Below are 21,862 nucleotides of genomic sequence, written 5' to 3' on the forward strand. Positions count from 1 at the left end.
AACCATGCTGAATCATTTTAGATTGTATGGTAATTCCTCTTTATGTACCCTCCCTGCGTTGCACTCTTGCTTCTGGCGTATGTGCCGCGCTCCTCCATGATAGCCAGCAGCTCTGCGTGTTTGTTCTGAGGCACTCGGGTGCCAGAGGAGCCCTGAAGTCAGCACACGCAGCAGGATGAGCAAAATCTCAGTTCACTTTTAGGGAGGGGGTGTCTGAAAGGCACGCTTAACCCAGTTTACGTATCCCAGTAGATACCAGTAGATACCAGTATCATCCTGTGCCTGTTAAAACTTTTATAACATGCATGGTTCATGTGTTTCAACTAAGCTTAAATGAGTTTATGCCAAAAATAAAAGCTCTTAGGTTTCAGAGAGAATTAATATGTTCATTAATGTTTATCAGAGGTTAAAGGGGAGAGTGTGACCCTCAATTCGACGTGTCACTTCTTATAATTTGACCCTGTAACACAAAACATACCTCATAAAAATGTTCAATGTGTAAATAAAGATCAAATGAAAGGTAACAGGAACTGGTCTTTTAATGTAACTGGCCCCCAGAGCACTGACCAATCAGATGAAGGGGGTTTGTGGAGCGGGGAGCCTTAAAAATAATGTGTTTCAGAGAGGCTGAAAAGGTTTTTCTAAAACACCGAAATGGAAAACTGTATTTTTTTCACATCTAAATCATGTAAAGCTACTATGGAGGCAAAATAAGGACGAAAAACAGAACGATACCCTCTCTTTAAGATTGGATACCCCCTCTTTAAGATTTGATTCCCCCTAAAAACCCAAACTAAAGCTGACCTCTGATTCAAAGAACTCATCCTCTCATCCAAATGTGATGCTCTGGTAAGTAAATACTGACACCCCATCCCCTTAAAAGAAGACGAGAGAAACTTCATCCATGTGTTTTACTGCAAATAAATCACATGTATTTTGTGTTTCACACTCAACAAAGAGATTAATTCCATGGCACACTTTAATATTGTACAGAGACAGAACAGAGGTTTGTATTTACAGTTGATGCACAAGTCTTTTAAAGCTACATGTCATTCCATGGCGTCCCCATATTTCGTTTTTCCAGATGCTTTTGGTTCCACCGGCTGAGGCACTGAAAGACAAACATGCACAGTTTAACACAGAGAACATGGATTCATCTGGTCTCTTTTGATTAATTATAATGTTGATGACGGTCTGCAGCTCACCTGGAGGTGGCGACCTGTCCGGGACCTTCCCTGTTTCTAGCAGAATCCAAAGGTCTGAACATTTCTGCGTTTCCCATCGAGTCACTGCATAACTTCCCACTGAAGCCGCCACTGAGGGAGAGAGTACGAGAGGTTAAATGATCAGTGGCGTTTTATTCGCTCTCCCAGGCCTCGTGTCATTTCTCACCTATAGAGATGAGGAGGTTCCACTGAAGAGGGTACGGGAGCTTCTTCTGCAGAGCCCTCTGGAGGAAAAATAAAGAGCCAGCACCTGAAGAGAAACACAGGACACATCTGATCACGACAGCAATGACAGACGCTGAAAAAATCTTTTACTAACTCACCAAGCTACAGAGCACCAAAATTTTACTCTTAGGTTTTATTCTTACTCTGATGTGGATTCAGTCCGCTGACACTACACTTGCAATACTTCCTGTGTTTTCCAGAAAGATGGTTTTTTTTGCTGAATATTTTCATTCATAAAAATAGAGAGAAAGTCCGTAGTGAACAAAAAGGACATGTCATTCAGAGTGTTTAACCACATTTATATTTATGTTTTAACATTTTTATTACTGTTTTGTATTCACTCTACACAGTTTTTTTTTGTCTGGGAATATCTATGACTGTAAAGATTACATCTAACTAGTTAAAACATCGGTCAGTTGAGCTTAATAAATGCAGATTTATCCACTCAGTACTGACTTCCTTTTGTATTCCTTTCTAGACTGTAACTTAATCCTTAGAATTAACAGATTTTCATTTGTTTGAACTGCTAAATTAAAGTTCCTGCATCTTTTTTAATCCAAATTACACCCTGTCCATCTTTAAAATGGGGGCTTTTGAATCCTAAAAAAATCTAAAATATTAGTGTGAAAGTGTCCCTCTTTTATTACTGTCTAAGTCAGCTAATTAAAACTTGGACATAAAGGATATCTTATTGAACTTCCTGTAGTTAACTTTTGAAGCCATAGAGATGTTTTGTATATTTTGTATATTTTGTACATTTTTTCTTTATTTTCTTTCTTTCTTTATTAATTTTTTTTTTTACCACGAGTGAAGTTATATTTTATTATTACTATTTATTATTATTATTATTATTATTATTATTATTATTATTATTATAATTATTATTATTTTATTTTATCTATTTATTTTTTTTCAATCAAAAAGCACTATTATGTACCAAATATTGCTTTGTTGGAAGTCTGGTTTGCTTTTATTATTATTATTATTATTTTTATTATTATAATTATCATTATTATTATTATTACTTAGTTATCATTGTTATTCTCCCATATTGAAGAAAAGGAATTCCAAGCAAAATAAAACAGAAAAAAATAACAACAACAAAAACCAATAAAAAATAATAACAATAATAATTAAAAAATAAAAAATAAAAAAAAAACAGAAGAGGGATACAGCATTCTTTGTTAAAAATCAAAATAAATTGTCCTCATGTGATGATGTATACACAAACACCTTTACAACATAAAACTAGCGTAAGTTGTTATTTAAAGTTGTCTTATTTGGAAATACTTGAAACAAGATCCAGTGTAATAAATGAAATGTCAGATACTGACTTAAAGACTCGTCTCTTACCGAGTATAAAAGTCCCTGTTCCCTTCATGAAGGCGTGAGACTGACAGGCAGCATAACTCCCCAAACCCTGAACAAGTTGGAGAAAACAAAGATCAACAATCACCTCACACTGAACCGCATAAAATCATTTATCATCATGTTATAATACACGGTGTCCCAGGTGTTAATATTTACAGCATCTTATTCATTTGACTCACTGTCCTCTAAAGATCTAACACTGAGGAAAGAAGGTGGAAAAGATAAGGTCAAAACTCACCGGATGTTTGGCTGCTATCGCGTCATCTACTTTAGTGATCCCGAGGTTCACCATCTTTATTCACTCTGAGTAAAACTGGAGGTTAAATTAACATTACAGCATGCCGGGGCTGTGTACATAACCTGTCTGTTACAAAACTTCCGCGGTGAGAGGGTGAGAGCAAGAAATATAAACAGAGGACAGCTGTTAGATCGGTTTGTACAAAGCACTAGCGATATTAGCGGCGAGGAGGTGGAACTGCAGCTACTCGGGGCAAACTGTGAGACGAATCCGCACATTCTTCCATTTATCCCTCGAAATACGAAAGAAAAAAAACGACTTTAACACAAAACATACTCGGGTTTGAAAAAATTCACTCCTGTTTAGTTGTTCAGCCGGTTTAGAGTTTTTGGAATCCACCTGTGAACGCAGCATTGTCTGTTTTCCCGCTACTGCAACACGTCAGCGCGTCCGCCATATTGGTAGTGGTAGATCCGCTGTGTAAACTCAAACAAGCAGACGCCAGACGTGAAAACTGTGATTTTCGAATTAAAAGCTCGATTTAATTAACCTGTTTTATATTTTATGATTAAAATCTATTAAAGTAAAAAAAACTAAAATCATACTGACCCTGCTTTTATTGTATTAGCTTGTATTTCATTAAAAAAAAATAAACAAAGTTAGCATACAGGCACATAGAGCCTATACATTCATTATTTAAGTCTATTCTTACGTGCTTTTTTTGGATCACACTTTGCACCAAAAGTAAGTTTACTTGATACGTTTGCTTCCTCTTAATAGTATGGACATTATCCACCTGTAACCATATTATACTCTACTATTTCATTAATTAAATGTGATATTTTAGTTGCATTCAAAAGGCCCCTGGGTGCAAATAAAGACTTTTTTCTTTATTTTTAACTTTTTTATTTTTAATTTTTTGGATTTAAGTTTATTCAGAAAAACTTGTTAACTGAGCGAGAAATAGCAAGGATATATATATATATATATATATATATATATATATATATATATATATATATATATATATATATATGTTGAAATTTTAAAAAAGTGACACACACACATTCACTGTTGCGTAATTTTTCAATCTCTTGAGAAGTTGCTCAAGCACTTGGATGTTATGAATGATTTCCTGTACTTGTGTTGATGCTTTCTGCAGAGAATAATGTAAACACCGTTTAAACTTAATCTGGGATTTGATGATGGTAATAAATAAAGCTTTAAAAAAAAATGGAAAGGGTTGCAATAGCATGCTCTCAGATTTGTTTACCCACTAGTGAAATCACGACCGGGAGGAGACCAAACGGCCGTCTTTAAACTCTGAGATCTTCCTTCCTCACAGACACACTTTTTTTAAACACTGAATTGAGGTCACAGCCCAAAATCCTTTCCCTGTCATTATCTTTTCCTGAGTCTAACACCTTGTTGTTGCAGTCACAGTCTTTCCTGGCTGGATATCATCAAAGACGCAGGTAAAATGTGCAACAACTGATACAAAAACCAAACTCAAACTTGTGAAACACTGGCTGGAGAGAAACTGTGTTTGTTCCACAATAATTACCTGCTTATCTCGGCCTGCTCTGAAACAGGATGCAGGTCTTAGATGAGTTTATATCCCCATGCTGCAGCTGATTGGTGGGCGGAGTAATTACAGGGACCAAATTAAAATATTAGTAGATGGAGATCTGAAGAAGAACCGATATAGGAAAGGCTCAGTGAGCACAGAGGATCACACAGTAGAACTCTGTGGTGGTTTTATTTTTACTTTCTTGATTTGTTTCATCAGAAACATGTTTTTAGTGTGTTTGAGCACTTTGCTGTGGTTGGCTCGATGCGCCAGTGCAGACGAGGAGGAAACTGAATGGGAAATTCAGTGGGAACCTGAGGAGAAACCAGGTGAGTTTTGCCTTTTGTCTGTAATTTGCTGTATTAAACAGTTAGTCATGTGTTTGTATTAATGAAAAAAACAAAGGGTTCAACCTGTTTGACACATTTTACTTTCTCTTTCCAGCCTGTTCACTGGGAGTAGGCTTTGGATTTGATTTTGATCCAATGTATGACCCCGAAGAAGATCCCTGTGCTGATCCTCATCATCACAACGGTAATGCACAAGATGACCTGAGATATGGAAGCCCACGTTAAAATCATTGTTTTGTAAAAGGTACAATTCAATAGGGATGAGAATTGATAAGATTTTGTCAATACCAATGTCCTTATCAATTCTGCTTATCTATCTGATTCTTTATCGATTCCTGTTGTGAATTTTCTTGGTTCAAAAAGTAGCTTTACAGGTTTTCTGTGTCAACAACATTAAATTGAGTTTATACTGTAAGTGAATAAAATGTAATTGGTCCCTGAGTCTGGATATTTCTGGGCATAATTAAACAGAAACAGGTCAAAATTTCACTCAATGTGACGTTGCTGTTCTGTGTTGTGATATATTAATAATTCAAGGAGGCCACCTAGTGTCACAAAGTGGTTATAGCAATGGTTTAAGTTGTTTGGAACCTTTCCGTCAGCCATGAGCCTTTCATTAGCCTGTTAGCTTCTGACATTTGAAATTCTCAGTATTTTTTACAAAGAGTTGATGTGATATGTTTCTGTGCTAAAAGTTGAAATTCTATTCTGAAGCTGAAGTTATACTGATTAATGCTAACTGCTAGCATATCAATGCAGTTTCCCATATACGTTAGCATCAAGCTTGTGCTTTTTCTTTATTTTGTTAAATAAGGTGATTTATACCATTTCAAATGTGCTGAATATGAATCTCCTGAGAGAGAGTGATGAACATTTCTTTATGAAGTCAGTTCTTCAGGAAAACTTCAAGCTGAAAATCTTGAATCAGAGTTTTCTCGGTAAACGTTATCTAACTGCTAAGCTAAGATAGCTGCAGCAAACAAGTCAACGTAAGGCCCGGCGGCTCCGGCATAATGTGAAGAATTGATAGGGGAATCGTTAAGCACAAAGGCTAACGATATCGATGGATTGAAACATTTCTTATTGATTCTCAACAGGAACTGGTTTTCGATTCCCATCACTACAGTTCAACCTGGTTGCTCAATGGTTAATGACACTTTTTTCTATTTCAGGAAGTGAAAAAGACTTGGTATCTACTGAAAACGGACTGGGTGTGGAAAAGAAAAACAAATCTTTTCCTCTGACTAACACAAGTAAAAGCAGCTCCAGCAGGAGGCAGATCTCAGAGGAGGCTGAGCTGTTTCTAACAGGCCGTCTGTCCACCGTCTTCATCCCTTCCTTCTACACACTGGTCTTCATCATCAGCGTGCCCTTCAACATCTGTGCAGTGCTGGTCTTTGTTCGGAGGATCAAACCCAAGAACCCTGCGGTGGTCTTCATGCTGAACCTGGCCTGTGCTGACCTGCTCTTTGCCGCGGTGCTGCCCTTTAAGATCTCCTACCACTTTAAGGGAAACGACTGGATCTTTGGCCCCGCCATGTGCCGTCTGGTCACTGCAGCCTTTTTCTGGAACATGTACTGCTCTGTTCTGCTCATTGCGTGTATCAGTGTGGACCGGCTCCTGGCTGTGGTCTACCCTATGGACTCTCTGACCTGGAGGAGTCCTAGAAAGGCAGTCCTAGCCTGTGTCGCCATGTGGGTTGTGTCCTTTGTTGGATCCATGCATATTCTCTTCACTGAACAGACTGCCAGCCTTAAACAGCTGAATATCACCACATGCAGCGACGTCCAGGCCTCAGAGCTGTTTGAGTGCTACAAGATGTACTTCATCATCCTCTGCCTCCTCCTCTTCTTCCTGCCTCTCATCATCACGGCCGTCTCCTACATACAGGTGATCAAGACCCTGAACAAGACCCAACCAGGGCTCCCAGATCAGGATCGCAAGAGAAGAAGAGCAGCAGTGTTGGCCTCGACTGTGCTGGTGATGTTTGTGATCTGTTTCACTCCCACAAACTGTCTTTTCATTGTGCACCAGCTGAAGTTCAATGAGAGAGACTTGGTGAACCATGGAGACAGCCTCTACATAGCTTATCAGGTGTTTCTGTGTTTGGGAAGTCTGAACTGCCTCCTGGATCCTCTGGTCTACTACTTTGGATCGACCCAGTTTCAGAAAGAGCTGTCTGGTCTGCTGGGGCGTCAGAGGACCACACAGGGATCCAGCAGCGGACAGTCAGCGTCTGATCCAAGCACGACCACCAGCCAAACAGCCCTGAAACCCAACTGCAAATCTAACCCTCCACTCGTCAACAGCGACTCTTCTCAGACAAACCTTTGCAGCCGCTGCAAGAAAAACCTGATCTGAGACGCTCTGAGCCTGAAACTCAAACTGAAATGTTGTCAAATCTATCTGCATTGAATTAAAGCTACACTGCTTGTATTTCTTCTTCTGTGGTGTCATTTTCCTTAAAAGCCTTTGTTGTCGTCTTACTGCTTTTTACTGGTGTGGTGGTGTTTTGCACGATGCAGACCTATTTTCCAAGAACTCTGTCCATGCACTTAAAATAAAGACACTAAAGCTGTGAAGCTCCTCCAGCGTCCTGTGCAGAGGAAATCTCTATCCACTCTGATCTGACGCTCTAAACACGAGCAGCTTTTCAGAGTGTGTGTTTCTTCAAGTCAGTAAACAACATCTGTGTTTGACAGTCTGTACTCAGTCCAAAATCACATAGAGATGAAACTGTGCAAGAGTCAATCTCCAAATAAGTCCAGCATGAAGAAGAGCTCCTTGCTTGTTTTGTCCCGCATCCGAGAGCGATTACTGTGTTCACATAGAATAGAATAGACAAAATTGAAGTCACAGCAGCAATCAAGAAATCCAAAGTAAGAAAGTGTGTAGAAAGTGTAAAAAGCTCCATAAGAAAATAGATGCTGACAGCTTGTCCATCATTGTCCAGTCAGCCAGTCTCCACCTCCACAGGGTCCAGGACTGAGCTTCTTCAGCAGTCTGTTCAGTCTCTGTCTCCTGGATCCTGTCTGCTCACAGCAGGTGAAGCTCTTCACATGTGGCCTTGGTGTCTGCTGTTAGCTCTGTTAGCCATGTCTGTGAATAGCATGATGCTACTCTGCCCTCTGGTATTCCCTCTGTTGCTGGGTTAGCACAGCTAGCTCGTCCATCTTATTGGAGATAGATCTTACGTTCCCAATAACGATGGATGGAAGGACAGGTCGAACCGGCACGTCGTCCTCACCTCCTCCTCCTCACCTTGTGGGGAAACATCCGGCCTAGCACCAGTTAGCATTGACATGGTACAGGCTGTAAACAGCTGATTTCACATGTAAACAATGCAGCCATGGTTACATGTAGGGTCTCCAGACAAACACAGGAGAAAAGTAGTAAAAATATCACTGAAGCCACAAAAAGTTTGGTGTCCACGACCAACAAATGAGCCACACAAAGTGATGATCCATTCCAAATACAAAGATGACGAAAAAGAGACGAAAAAATTACAAGAAACACCTTAAATTGTATAAATCCAGGGCCCATATGCATGTTTAGTCATTAAACAAATTAGTCCTAACCATTAGTCCTAACGTTGCGTTATGTAACGGCCCTTTTGCCTATCACTCATTAACAGCAATAAACCTGGCGAGCAGGAACCATGAGACTGAGAGAAGATCAAGAAAAGATTTTTTTGTTGGAGAAATGGAGATTTTATTACAAGAATGCACTAACAGCTGTTATCAGTGAACAAAGAGAAAGAGAAAGTTTGGCGATCTTGAACAGAGTAAATGTGTGTGGTGATTCTGAGTGCCAAGTAGAAAGCCTCAATTAAATCAGTAATATGAAAGCAGGTGCCCCAGCAATGCCTGAGTCTCGCTGGTTTGAAACCTCGATTGTCTCCCTTATCTCATCTGTTCCCCGAAAAAATGCATCTTCTAAAGCTAAAGTTGCTAACTTGGCTCATGCAAACCATTAATCAACTTTTTTTTCGCTGTTAGTACAAACAGTCTGTTTTTCCCAGCTAATGGCCTGTCATACATACAGGCCCTGGTCATTTGTTAGCTTGACGTTAAGCGTTTTATTGGCTGGAGCTGCTGCATGGCGAGGAGGTGACATCACACAACGGGAACGAGTCCCTGACAGCCCAGGGGCTGCAGCTGATTGGCCAGGGGGGGCTGTTTGAAGTGGACCAGCCTGTGGGTGGGAACATGAATGATTAAAACTGACTGTGTGTTGATCTGCAGCAGCTCACACCAGAGACAGGCTCAGGAGACTCTGAGGATCTGACTCTGTCACTTTTTCTTTGGTTTGGTTTTTTCACGGTTTGTAATTTCAGCAGCAGGATGTGGATGTGTCCAAAAAGTAGGATCCTGGTGGTGCTGATGTTTGCCCACGCTGCGTCAGTTTCAGAAGAGGACTACAACGTCTCAGACTGGGATTCATGGAGTTATGACTCTGACAGTATGAGGAATTTCACTCACTTTATTAGATGTTCTCCACCATCACAGGGTGTTTATATGCTACTTTGTCATCTTTAAATTTGTTATGATGGAAAAATTAAGACGTGATTTAGTATACTGTATCACTTGATTAAGAAAAGATCAAAAATTTTGAGTGACAACTTCTGGAATTACAAAATTTGTTGTTTTTTGGGAGGGTAAAATCACAAGAAAATTATAAATTTGGACTTTCCTTTAAATCTTTCCTGTGAAGAGTCATGTTTAATACTTCGTAGATTTAGCTAGTTGCTATTATTTATCATCAGGATGCTGATGTATCCAAAAAGTTTGACCTTTGTGGCTCTAAAGTTTGTGCTCTCTTTGTCAGTTTTAGAAAATATCTCAGACTGGGATCCATGGACCCCTGACGTTAATGGTAAGAGGAATTTCAAACCCTTTCTGAGCAGGATTTGACAGCTTGTTGTCTTTGTGTTTATACTGTTTTGATAATGTTTTCCACCATCACAGGGTGTTTATAAGTTACTTTGTCATCTATTAATTTGTTATGATGGAAAAAGTAAGACCTGATTTAATTTTCTGTATCACTTGATTAAAAATTGATCAAAGATCTTGGGTGTTAAGTCTGATTCATGAAACCTTTCCTTTAAATCTTTCCTGTGAAGAGTCATGTTTAATACTTCATAGATTCAGTTTCTAATATTTACAATCAGGATGCTGACGTGTCTGAAGACTTTGACCTTTGTGGCTCTAAAGTTTGTGCTCTCTTTGTCAGTTACAGAAAATATCTCAGACTGGGATCTATCGACTGACATCGATAATGGTAGGAGGAATTTCAAACCCTTTCTGATTCAGGAGTTGACAACCTGCATGAGTCAGCTTGTTGTCTTGGTGTGTATACATAACTACACTCATCCGCCACTTTATCAGGTAGACCTGGTTGAAACCTTCCTCAGAGAGTTTGGTCCATATTGACATGATAGCATCACACAGTTGCTGCAGATTTGTGGTCTGAACATCCATGATGAGAATCTCCCGTTCCACCACATCCCAAAGGTGCTCTATTGGATTGAGATCTGGGGACTGTGGAGGACATTTGAGTACAGGGAACTCATTGTCATGTTGAAGAAAGCAGTCTGAGATGATTCCAGCTTTATGACATGGAGCGTTATCCTGCTGGAAGTAGCCATCAGAAGATGGGTACACTGTGCTCATAAAGGGATGGACATGGTCAGCAACAATACTCAGGTAGGCTGTGGATTTTTCTTTTTTTTTACTTTTTACTTTTTTCTCTCTTTTCATTTTTCTTTTTTTTTTTTCATTTTTCTTTTTTCGTTTTTCCTTTTTCTTTCTTTTTCCTTTTTTCTCTTTTTCTCTCTTTTTCCTTTTTTGTCTTTTTCTTTCTTTCTTTTCTTTTCTCTCTCTTTTTCTCTTTTTTCCCCTTTTTTCTCTTTTTCTTTATTTTTTTCTTTATTGTTTTTTTCCTTTTTCTCTTTTTTTCCTTTTTTTTCTCTTTTCTTTCCTTTTTTCTCTTTTTCTTTCTTTTTTCTTTTCTCTCTTTTTCTCTTTTTTTTCCTTTTTTCTCTTTTTTTCCTTTTTTCTCTTTTTCTTTCTTTTTTTTCTTCCCCCCTTTTTTCTTTTTTCTTTTTTTTTCTTTTTTCTCTTTCTTCTCCCCCCCCCCTCCCCTTTTCCCTTGTTGTCTTTTGTTCTCGTTTTTTTTTTTTTTTTTTTTTTTTTTTTTTGTGGTGTTTCCACTGACTCATCCTGGGACGGATCCCTAAAAACCGAGACGAGCCGTCCCACTTTTTTGGGACCCTTTCGTATGGGTGCCAGACTGAACCGATCTGCTCTCAGGAGGTGGAGCAACACACTGCAGACGGTTGATTGGTCAAAAGAATCCTTACTTACCCCGACAGTGGCTGCATTTCTCCTGGCAGCTCACAGGCTTCTCTGAAACGAAGCTTGATTGCACTTTGTAACAGAGAGTTACATGAAAATCACAAAGAGGACGAAATGCTGCATGTCCTCCGTCGTTGCTCTTTGTTTACTGTGTCGCGTTTTCTTCTTTGTTGGATTTAATAGCGGGGTAAGCTGCTACGGCGTCGCTCTATTGTTTAACAGCTGTGGCTTCCGGCATCCGGCTTACACCCCGCCCACCATGAGAGGGCACAGTTTGCTGTGGAAACGCAAACGGGATCAGACTTAACTGTCCCAAACCGTACTGAACTGACCCGTACTGCTTGGTGGAAACGCAGCTCATGGGGCCCAAAGTGAGCCAAGAAAATATCCCCCACACCATCACACCAGCAGCAGCAGCAGCCTGAACCGTTGATACAAGGCAGGATGGATCCATGCTTTCATGTTGTTGAGGCCAAATTCTGACCCTACCATCTGAATGTGGAGCAGAAATCCAGAAATCTCTGAGTTACTGTTGCCTTTCTATCAGCTCCAACCAGTCTGTCCATTCTCCTCTGACCTCTGGCATCAACAAGGCATTTTGTCCCACAGAACTGCTGCTCACTGGATATTTTCTCTTTTTGGGACCATTCTCTGTAAACCCTAGAGATGGTTGTGGGTTAAAATCCCAGTAGATCAGCAGTTTCTGAAATACTCAGACCAACAACCATGCCACGTTCAGAGTCCCTTAAATCACCTTTCTTCCCCATCCTGATGTTCGCTTTGAACTGCAGCAGATCGTCTTCACCATGTCTGCATGCTGCGATGTGATTGGCTGATTAGAAATTTGTGGTAACGAGTTGGACAGGTGTGCCTAATAAAGTGGCCGGTGAGTGTATGTCATTAATCACATCCAATGACCAATGACGATTTGGATTTCTGATAAATAATAATGATCTAAACCAAATCAATAAAAAGATAAATCCTGATGCTCTTGATGGTCAGAGTCATAAAACCTTTCCTCTGTGTCTGTACTGTTTAATGTGACTTTCTGATATTGTTTTGATTCTCAGATTGGATTACATATCCTCCTCCTCGGATTGGTGAGAGGAACTCTTTTTCTCTTGAAGGGAAATCTGATGTTTGCATGTGGACCTGTAGACGCACAAGATTCCTCTGTTATTTTTATCAGGGTCAGATAAATCTGGGTCTTATCAAGGACCTTGTTTTTGTTAACAAAAACCCTGTTCTTTCTGTCACCAGGACAGCGACCAGTTGGTGGACTGGCACCTGGTTTTTCACAAAATATAAAACCCTCCACACCCGATGAAAAGTTACATATTAATCTTGACCTTGTTCTCCCATTTGGATCTGATGACTATGGCCCTCATGAGGAAAAGGATCTAAGTAATCTTTTAAAAAGTGAAGACACATCTGGATGTCAAAAACCTTATGATGACAGTGTAAGCAGCTCCAGCAGGAGGCAGATCTCAGAGGAGGCTGAGCTGTTTCTAACAGGCCGTCTGTCCACCGTCTTCATCCCTTCCTTCTACACACTGGTCTTCATCATCAGCGTGCCCTTCAACATCTGTGCAGTGCTGGTCTTTGTTCGGAGGATCAAACCCAAGAACCCTGCAGTGGTCTTCATGCTGAACCTGGCCTGTGCTGACCTGCTCTTTGCCGCGGTGCTGCCCTTTAAGATCTCCTACCACTTTAAGGGAAACGACTGGATCTTTGGCCCCGCCATGTGCCGTCTGGTCACTGCAGCCTTTTTCTGGAACATGTACTGCTCTGTTCTGCTCATTGCGTGTATCAGTGTGGACCGGCTCCTGGCTGTGGTCTACCCTATGGACTCTCTGACCTGGAGGACCCCTAGAAAGGCAGTCCTAGCCTGTGTCGCCATGTGGGTTGTGTCCTTTGTTGGATCTATGCATATTCTCTTCACTGAACAGACTGTTTGGCTGCACCAGCTGAATATCACCACATGCAGCGACGTCCAGGCCTCAGAGCTGTTTGAGTGCTACAAGATGTACTTCATCATCCTCTGCCTCCTCCTCTTCTTCCTGCCTCTCATCATCACGGCCGTCTCCTACATACAGGTGATCAAGACCCTGAACAAGACCCAACCAGGGCTCCCAGATCAGGATCGCAAGAGAAGAAGAGCAGCAGTGTTGGCCTCGACTGTGCTGGTGATGTTTGTGATCTGTTTCACTCCCACAAACTGTCTTTTCATCGTACGCGTGGTAAAGTTTGTTGAAGGAGACGTGACTAACGAGAACCATGCAGACAGCCTCTACATAGCTTATCAGGTGTTTCTGTGTTTGGGAAGTCTGAACTGCCTCCTGGATCCTCTGGTCTACTACTTTGGATCGACCCAGTTTCAGAAAGAGCTGTCTGGTCTGCTGGGGCGTCAGAGGACCACACAGGGATCCAGCAGCGGACAGTCAGCGTCTGATCCAAGCACGACCACCAGCCAAACAGCCCTGAAACCCAACTGCAGAGAAGTCTCCAAAACTAACCCTCCACTCGTCAACAGCGACTCTTCTCAGGCAAACCTTTGCAGCCACTGCAAGAAAAACCTGATCTGAGACGCTCTGAGCCTGAAAGGAAACTCAAACTGAAATCTTTCTGCAGTGAATCAAAGCGCAGGCTGACTATCCTCCATGCTAACAGGCTAACAGGCTAACTGCTTGTCTTTCTGCTGTGTCATTTTCCTTGAGAGCTTTTGCTATTGCTGCCCTCTTCTGGTCTGGTGGTGTTTTGCAATGACGTGTTTTTCAGACAAGCAGTGGGCCGCAGACTAACAGAATTTGGGCCTCACAGTTAATGAGATGTAAGTGCTTTCTTTCTATCTTTCTGCCTGCATGTTTTCTGTTTAATCAATGGCTTTCTTAACAAAAATCTGTGTTTTTCTGTTGCTGTTTTTGGTTCAGGGAGCCTCTCATTGTGTACAATCCACAGACCCTGGATGGAGTGAAACAGCCCAGACCACCACGCTTCCTCCACCATGTTTACATTTGATGTCAAACACTGAGGAATCACCCTTTCACCGACTCAACACATGCTGTACAAAAATTCTGCACGATGAAGTAAAGAGTTCAAACTCCATCTGTGGGCTCTGATGGTCCAGCCTCTGGTTCTTCCTGGCTTATGGCTCTACCAGACCTCTCCCTGTCAGTCTCCAGCCCCAGTTCCTGAGTATCTTAAGATCAGGAGGAACCTGGACTCTCTGAGCTCACCCTGACTTTTTCTGACTTCATTTATCTGAAGCAAAAACCTCTTCCTGTAAACGTCCTGATGCTCTGTGTCTCTGTCAGTAATCGTCTTTTCCTGCTCATTTTCAGAGCGTTACAGAAAAGTTGTGAAAGTAAGTAAATTATTATTCTTATTATTCAATCAAACTTTATTTGTATAGCACTTTTCTTACAGGACTTTGTAATATAAAGTGTTTTACAACAACAATGACAATAAAATAAAATAAAATAAAGATAAAATAAAATAAAAATAAAATGAAATAAAATAAAATGAAATGAAATAAAATGAAATGAAATAAAATAAAATAAAATAAAATAAAATAAAATAAAACATTAATAATAATAATAAAATCAAATAACAAGAACTGGAATAAAAAGCAATCAATTGCATAATTGAAAAAAAAAATCTTCAATTAAAATGAGGAAACACAGGAGCTAAAACTAAAATAGCAATTTATAAATTTAAAATAAATAAACAAGTAAATAAATAAATAATAAAATAGATAAAATAAATAAATAGATACAATAAATTAATAAATACTACTGGTAAATACTAAAATAAAATAAAAAAAAATAAGCTGAAATAAAATAGAATAATAAAAAAGTAATAAAATGAAATAACAAAAACTGGGATATAAAGGGGAAAATTGCATGATTGCAAAAAAAAAACTTCAATTAAAATGAGGAAACACAGGAGCTTAGACTAAAATAGTAATTTATTAATTAAAAAAAGATAGATAGATAGATAAAATAAATAAATGAATGAATAAATAAATAATACTAGTAAATACTAAAATAAAATAAAATAAAATAAAATGAAATTAAATGAAATAATAAAACAAAAAAAATTAAATGAAATAACAAAACTGGGATAAAAAGTAGAAAATTGCATAATTGAAAAAAAAATCTTCAATTAAAATGAGGAAACAGGATCCAAAACTTAAATTGTAATTTATTAATAAAAAATAAATAAATAGATAAAATAAATAAATAAATAAATAAATAAATAATTTAATTAATTATTTAATTAATTATTTAATAAGTAAATAAATAACACTGGTGAATACTAGAGGGTGAGATAAGTAAATGTGTGAATACACAAATAAATAAAACAATAAAACAATATAAAATAAAAGTTGGAAAAATAATTTGGTAAAATGTTAAATTGTTACATCAGGTGTTTAGTAAAATAGGTTAAATAAGATAAAGGAAAAGCATTAAACAAAGAATTAAATCCCAAATAAAAAAATCTGATCTGTAATGAAAAAAATAAAACAAAATAAAACAGTTAAAATAAGTTAAAATAAAACATAAAATAATATTAAATACAACCAACAAAAAGCCAGATTAAAAAGGTAGGTCTTGCGTTTTCTTTAAAAAAAAATGTTGTTTTTAATCCATTTTTTTTAAATATATTTTTTGATTTATTTTTTTTATATTGTTTATTATTTTCATTGTTTTTCATCTATGATAAATAAAGCTTCATAAGGGTGTCGCCCTGTTATATCCTTATATTTCTTTACTTACTGGTCATTCGTCATCTTATATTTTGCTTTATGAATCAATAATGTTAGCATTAGCGCTTCATTTATCATGGCTGAAGTTATAAAAGAAACAATTTAGTTACTCCCACAACTTTTTCTGTCACCGTCAGGATAACTGTCCTCCTAACTTCTGTTGAGGCTGAATTTCTTGCAGAGCAGCTTTGAGTTGTTAAAGGGCTTTTTTGGATCTGTTGAAATGTTCATCATTCTTCAGTTTTGGGTAACTGTAGCTTTTCTATCACCACTGACTGCTCATCACTTATGTTTGTATCATTTCATGCTGTTCACTGGACCTGGACTGCTTGAATTTCAATAAAAACTGAGTGTAGAATAAAAACTGAGTGTAGACTTTATCTGACCTTCAGTGACTCACTCATAGCAGGATTATTCAACGTAAAGGAGCGTAGCAGCTTTGGCTGTTAACCAGAATGAGTTTCTGACAAATGAGGAAACAGACAAACAGCTGGAACATGATGCAGACATATTTCCAAGTAACTCTGTCTAAGCACTTCAATTAAAGAAAACAAAGCTGTGAAGCTCCTCCAGCGTCCTGTGCAGAGGAAATCTATCCGCTCTGATCTGACGCTCTAAACACGGGCAGCTTTCCAGAGTGTGTGTGTCTTCAAGTCAGTAAATAACATCTGTGTTTGACAGTCTGTACTCAGTCCAACATCACTTAAAGATAAAACTGCGCAAGAGCGAATCTCCAAATAAGTCCAGCATGAAGAAGAGCGTGCCCCTGAGCTCTTATGTTCTGACTCTCTATTTTCACTGTACTTTTTCATTTCTACATCACTGTAACCTCCATGAACCGTGACCTTCTGGATTCGTACACACTATCTTTAGATAGATAATAGACAATAGATACAATCAACAGATAGATTTTGGAATATGAATGCTTCGTATGATGCTCCCATGTTTACTGATCAGCTTACAAAATGGGAGTAACATGCGAGTGACAGGCGTACTGAGCAATCGCCTTTGGCCATTGGATAGATGGATTATAAACTTGAAAATAACTATAATCATCACCTGTGGAAACTTATTTTACTGATAGATGTTATCCAGTTCGGTCTCTCCACTCTGCTGCCTGTGTCGTCTCATTCAAACCCACACATATGTATGAAGGGGCTTAGTTGAATATCTACGGAGCCAAATATCATCTTTATAGTTTAAAAAAAAAACGTATTTAAATGCTTTGGGGGGCTTTGAAACATACTACAGATTATTTCAGTTTATTTTAAACAGCATTTAAATAAGGGGGGCAGGGCTCTTCAGTAAGCCCCCCCTCCCTGTAGATCCGCCCCTGTGCTACTGCTCCGGGATGTAGAGAGCTAAACTTTTAGAATAAAACATTTCATATCGTGACAACAATAATAGTTTTGTAGTGTAGTGAAAAATAGAAAAGGAAGATAATGATCATAACGTGAAGAATATCTTGATGAAAAGTTTATTTTTGCTTCATGTCCATAACGCTGATCGGTTTTTACTCGGAGGATGCAGGAAGGCATCTGTCTTCTGTCATTAACTCCAAGGTGGAGCTCAGATTGCTGCTGTGAGGTAGAGACAGGCTGCTGCTGATTGGTGGACGGGTTGTTTCGGACCGGAAACTGACTCAGTTTCTCTCAGATTTGATGGAAAGCAGAAGCAGACATTTCAAAACGGACTACTGACAGTTCAACGAGGAAAAACGACATTTAAAGCAGTTTTATGATCATTTTTCCGACCTGTTCACGATGAGTCCATCCGGGTTACTGCTGCTGGTTCTGGTCTGCGCGCGCGCTGGTTCGACTGGCGGTTTTAACGGTAAGACGTCACTCTGAAAACAACAGTACTACAATATTAGCGCTAATATTTCCACTTTACACCCAGAAATCAGGGTGAAAATAAGCATAGAGAATATTTACTTAATCTATTGGGGATTAACCTGCTGTTATTTTATTTAAATGATGTTTCAGACGTTTTTAAATTGACTTCCGGAGTTGCAGAAGGATTTCACAATCGGTTTAAATCACGCAATCCAACTCTTGTTTCCGGATCAAACCTTCAGTTTGTGTTGTTCAGAGCTGTTCAGTAGGATTTAAACCCCTTTGATCCAAGAAACGGGATTATCCTGATCCCAACAGGGGGTATGGTTTCAAAGAAAATTTAGTAAAACTTTAAAATTGGTCAAATAATACAACATTTCTACAATTTAGTGTCGAAACTGTTATTTGTATATTGCATTTGACTTGTTTAACCATGACAGTGATAAAGTAGATAAGTTTGTTAGGTTACCAAAGAAGCCTTTTAGTACAGTAAAGTAAAAACAAAGAGAAAGTGAAAGTGCAGAAGCACATACTCCTGGTAGAGGAACAAATCAAGCTGAGCAAACTTCAGCAAACTTCAGGATACTTCAGGAAACTTCAGCAAACCAGAGAAAAACCTCAGATCCACCTTCTGAAAGCAGAACTTAAAATGCTGGACTCTCCCTTCCGTTTATTATTATTTTGGTAACTATTGGACATTTAACCTCTTAAAAAAAAATCAGACACTTTTAAAATATCCAATTTGTGTTTTTTTTTTTTTTTTTTTTTCATATTTCTCATTCATTTGTTATGGCTCATATGAGGGGTCATAACAGTTATAAGAAATTACTGGAAGTGGGTGTTTGTACGAAAGCGTATTACATTCACTTGAAGAAAAAAAAAAAACTCAGGTTTTTCAGAGTAATTTATTCTTCGGTTTGTTTTTTGTGGTAATTAATTTTGTTTTTCTGATTAATATTTTTTTATTGGTTTGTTTTTTGTTATAATTATTTCTGTTTTTATCAGTATTTTTTCTTCTGTTTTCAGATTATTTTTTTCCTGTTTTTCTGAGTATTTTTTTCCTGAAGTATCAAGATACTTAGAAATCCTGCAAGAACCTCAACCTGCTGTTTTTCGTGGTAATTTTTTCCTCCTGTTTTTAGGAGTAATTTTTTTCCTGAAGTATCGAGATATTTCGAAATTCCGTGGATGTGTGGTGGCTCCTGTGTCCCGCACATATCAGAGATCCTGTTTGGCACATATATGCTTTATCCTTAACTTTTAACCGGTCCGTACTGGGTCAATAAAGGTAAAGTATTAGCCACACACAGGGTATGATACCCTTGTTGTGTTTTCGACTTTATCCTTATATTTTATTTAAGCCTATTGTTCGATGTAATACTTAAGGAATAGACGAAGATGTGGCATTAAAAAAATGAATTGCTTCTACATTGGAAAGCCAGTAGAAGGTTAAAGATGAGGCATATATGTGCTGAACAGGATCTCTGATCCGTGAGGGACACAGGAGCCACCACACATCCACGGGAGTCGTCTGCAGGTTGGAGCTTCTCACAGGATTTCTAAGTATCTCGATACTTCAGGAAAAAAAATTACTCCTAAAAACAGGAGGAAAAAATTACCACGAAAAACAACAGGTTGAGGTTCTCGCGTGATTTTTAAGTATCTCGATACTTCAGGAAAAAATGACTCCGTAAAACAGGAAAAAAGTCATCTGAAAAAAGAAAAAAAACTACTCATAAAAACAGAAATAATTATAACAAAAAAAACAAACTAAATAAATATATATATTAATCAGAAAAACAAAATTAATTACCACAAAAAAATTACTCATAAAAACAGAAATAACTATAACAAAAAACAAACCAAGAAAAAAAATATTAATGAAAAAAACAAGATTAATTACCACAAAAAACAAACCGAAGAATAAATTACTTTGAAAAACCTGAGTTTTTTTTTTTTCAAGTGAATGCAATACGCTTCCGTATGTTTGTGTTATTTTTGTTTTCTCAAAATAAAAAACACCTACAATGACCCCGTGTTGGCTCTTCTACCTGTTGTTCTTCACAGAGCTGGTCACCCACATTACTATGTTGTCTCATTTAAAGCACAGGAAACAGGGAAATTTCACTTGTTCCAATGGCAGAGTATTTCTACTTGTTTCAAACAATTCTGACCTCACTTTTCTGTTGAGATAACTTAAAACAAGACGTTTTTTCTGGACTGGTCAGGTGACAGTGGTTCACATAAGGTCTACAAAAACCATCTTTGCTGAATAAAAGACAAAAACATTGATGAGATTTCAGGTTTTGCAGTCTGTTTAGTTCCATACTGTCTAATGGTAACATCTGTTTCTCTCTCTTTCCAGGAAGTGCAATCATGTCTCATGGCTTCCCAAAATTTGAGAACCTGGCACTGCATCTAGAACCTGATCCCACTGATGGTACAGCTCCTGTATCTCACCTGATGTCTGATGAAACCAACACCAGCAGGAGGCAGATCTCAGAGGAGGCTGAGCTGTTTCTAACAGGCCCTGTGTCCACCGTCTTCATCCCTTCTGTCTACACACTGGTCTTCATCATCAGCGTGCCCTCCAACATCTATGCAGTATTTTTCATTGTTCAGAAAGTCAAACCAAAAAGGTCTGGTTCAGTCTTCATGCTGAACCTGGTCTGTGGTGACCTGCTCTTTGCCACGGTGCTGCCCTTTAAGATCTCCTACCACTTTAAGGGAAACGACTGGATCTTTGGCCCTGCCATGTGCCGACTGGTCACTGCAGCTTTTTTCTGGAAAATGTACTGCTCTGCTCTTCTTATAACATGTTTCAGTGTGAACCGGCTCCTGGCTGTGGCCTACCCTATGGACTTTCTGACCTGGAGGACTCTTAGAAAGGCAGTTATAGCCTGTGTAGCCATCTGGGTTGTGTCCTTTGTTGGATCCATGCATATTGTCTTCACTGAACAGACTGTTCGGCTGCACCAGCTGAATATCACCACATGCAGCGACGTCCAGGCCTCAGAGCTGTTTGAGAGCTACAAGATGTACTTCATCATCCTCTGCCTCCTCCTCTTCTTCCTGCCTCTCATCGTCACGGCCGTCTCCCACACTTTTATGATCAAGATCCTGTGCAAGACTCAACCAGGGATCCCAGATCGTGATGGCAAGGGAAGGAGAGCAGTAATATTGGCCCTAATTGTGCTGGTGATGTTTTTGAGTTTCGGTCCCACAAACTTTTTTTTCATTGTGCACTCACCGTACATAGTTTATCAGGTGTTTCTGTGTTTGGGAAGTCTGAGCTGCCTCCTGGATCCTCTGGTCCACTACTATGCATCAACTTTGTTCAAGAAAGAGCTGTGTGGTATGGTGAGGCGTCATAAGACCACACAGGGAACCAGCAGAACTGTCAATCATGTTCTGTTCAAAGCAAGTCCACCAGACAAACAGCCCTGACACCCAACTGGAGAGAAGACTCCAAATTTAACCCTGAACTCATCAACAGTGACTCTTCTTAAGCAAACCTTTGCTAGCTCTTATCTTACAGTGTTGAAAGTTTGTCAGTCGTGGGCGTCGAGCTTTGATATTCATCCTTAATTTATGAATTTGATAAAATGCTGTGATATCGTTATGTTTGAAACACATGTTGTTAAAAACAGTTACAGGCTGAGCAAACATCTGTGTGTGAGCTTGGGTGTCATGAAAGACGCCTCCAGATAAAATGTATTATTTTTATTGTTAATGTAAATATTTAAGAGACCAACTACTGTATTTATAGTGTAAAAAAATAAAATTCATGCCTTATTTGAATCCTTTTAAGGTATTTTAAGCACATTTGTGATTTTTTATTTTGGTTTATCTTAACGAAGGCTCTTCAGTTGGGGGCAGCTGTCCCCCCATGCCCCCCCTGTTGATCCGCCCCTGTGTTACT

General features: G+C 38.8%; 4 protein-coding genes and 1 long non-coding RNA gene across 5 annotated transcripts; 4 read left to right on the forward strand and 1 right to left on the reverse strand.

The window, feature by feature from the left end:
• Positions 1-896: 896 nt before the first annotated feature.
• tmem141 (transmembrane protein 141) lies at positions 897-3,220 on the reverse strand. The gene is made up of 5 exons (XM_074690767.1): positions 3,061-3,220; positions 2,805-2,871; positions 1,393-1,476; positions 1,206-1,316; positions 897-1,111 (listed from the first exon to the last, which is right to left on the reverse strand). Exons 1-5 carry the CDS (start codon positions 3,112-3,114, stop codon positions 1,050-1,052), a joined length of 378 nt encoding a protein of 125 aa, XP_074546868.1. The 5' UTR covers positions 3,115-3,220; the 3' UTR covers positions 897-1,049.
• A 1,633-nt stretch (positions 3,221-4,853) lies between these two features.
• LOC141805754 (proteinase-activated receptor 1-like) lies at positions 4,854-7,342 on the forward strand. Its single transcript, XM_074690943.1, has 3 exons — positions 4,854-4,959; positions 5,075-5,164; positions 6,153-7,342. The coding sequence occupies exons 1-3, from the start codon at positions 4,854-4,856 to the stop codon at positions 7,340-7,342; spliced, it is 1,386 nt and encodes a 461-aa protein (XP_074547044.1).
• Positions 7,343-9,370: 2,028 nt separating this feature from the next.
• On the forward strand, positions 9,371-12,431 carry LOC141805133 (uncharacterized). Its single transcript, XR_012599692.1, has 4 exons — positions 9,371-9,442; positions 9,809-9,856; positions 10,214-10,261; positions 12,408-12,431. It is a non-coding gene; the product is annotated as an uncharacterized LOC141805133 (long non-coding RNA).
• A 50-nt stretch (positions 12,432-12,481) lies between these two features.
• Positions 12,482-14,005, forward strand: LOC141805755 (proteinase-activated receptor 1-like). The gene is made up of 2 exons (XM_074690945.1): positions 12,482-12,527; positions 12,598-14,005. The coding sequence occupies exons 1-2, from the start codon at positions 12,482-12,484 to the stop codon at positions 13,920-13,922; spliced, it is 1,371 nt and encodes a 456-aa protein (XP_074547046.1). The 3' UTR covers positions 13,923-14,005.
• Positions 14,006-17,698: 3,693 nt separating this feature from the next.
• On the forward strand, positions 17,699-21,668 carry LOC141805479 (proteinase-activated receptor 1-like). Its single transcript, XM_074690566.1, has 2 exons — positions 17,699-17,938; positions 20,306-21,668. Exons 1-2 carry the CDS (start codon positions 17,869-17,871, stop codon positions 21,385-21,387), a joined length of 1,152 nt encoding a protein of 383 aa, XP_074546667.1. The 5' UTR covers positions 17,699-17,868; the 3' UTR covers positions 21,388-21,668.
• The last annotated feature ends 194 nt before the right edge of the window (positions 21,669-21,862 follow it).

This window comes from Halichoeres trimaculatus, unplaced genomic scaffold, assembly GCF_033239565.1.
Source record: "Halichoeres trimaculatus isolate MK-OKI-2021-1 unplaced genomic scaffold, fHalTri1.1 fHalTri1_scaffold_16, whole genome shotgun sequence".
Taxonomy (NCBI): Eukaryota; Metazoa; Chordata; class Actinopteri; order Labriformes; family Labridae; genus Halichoeres; species Halichoeres trimaculatus.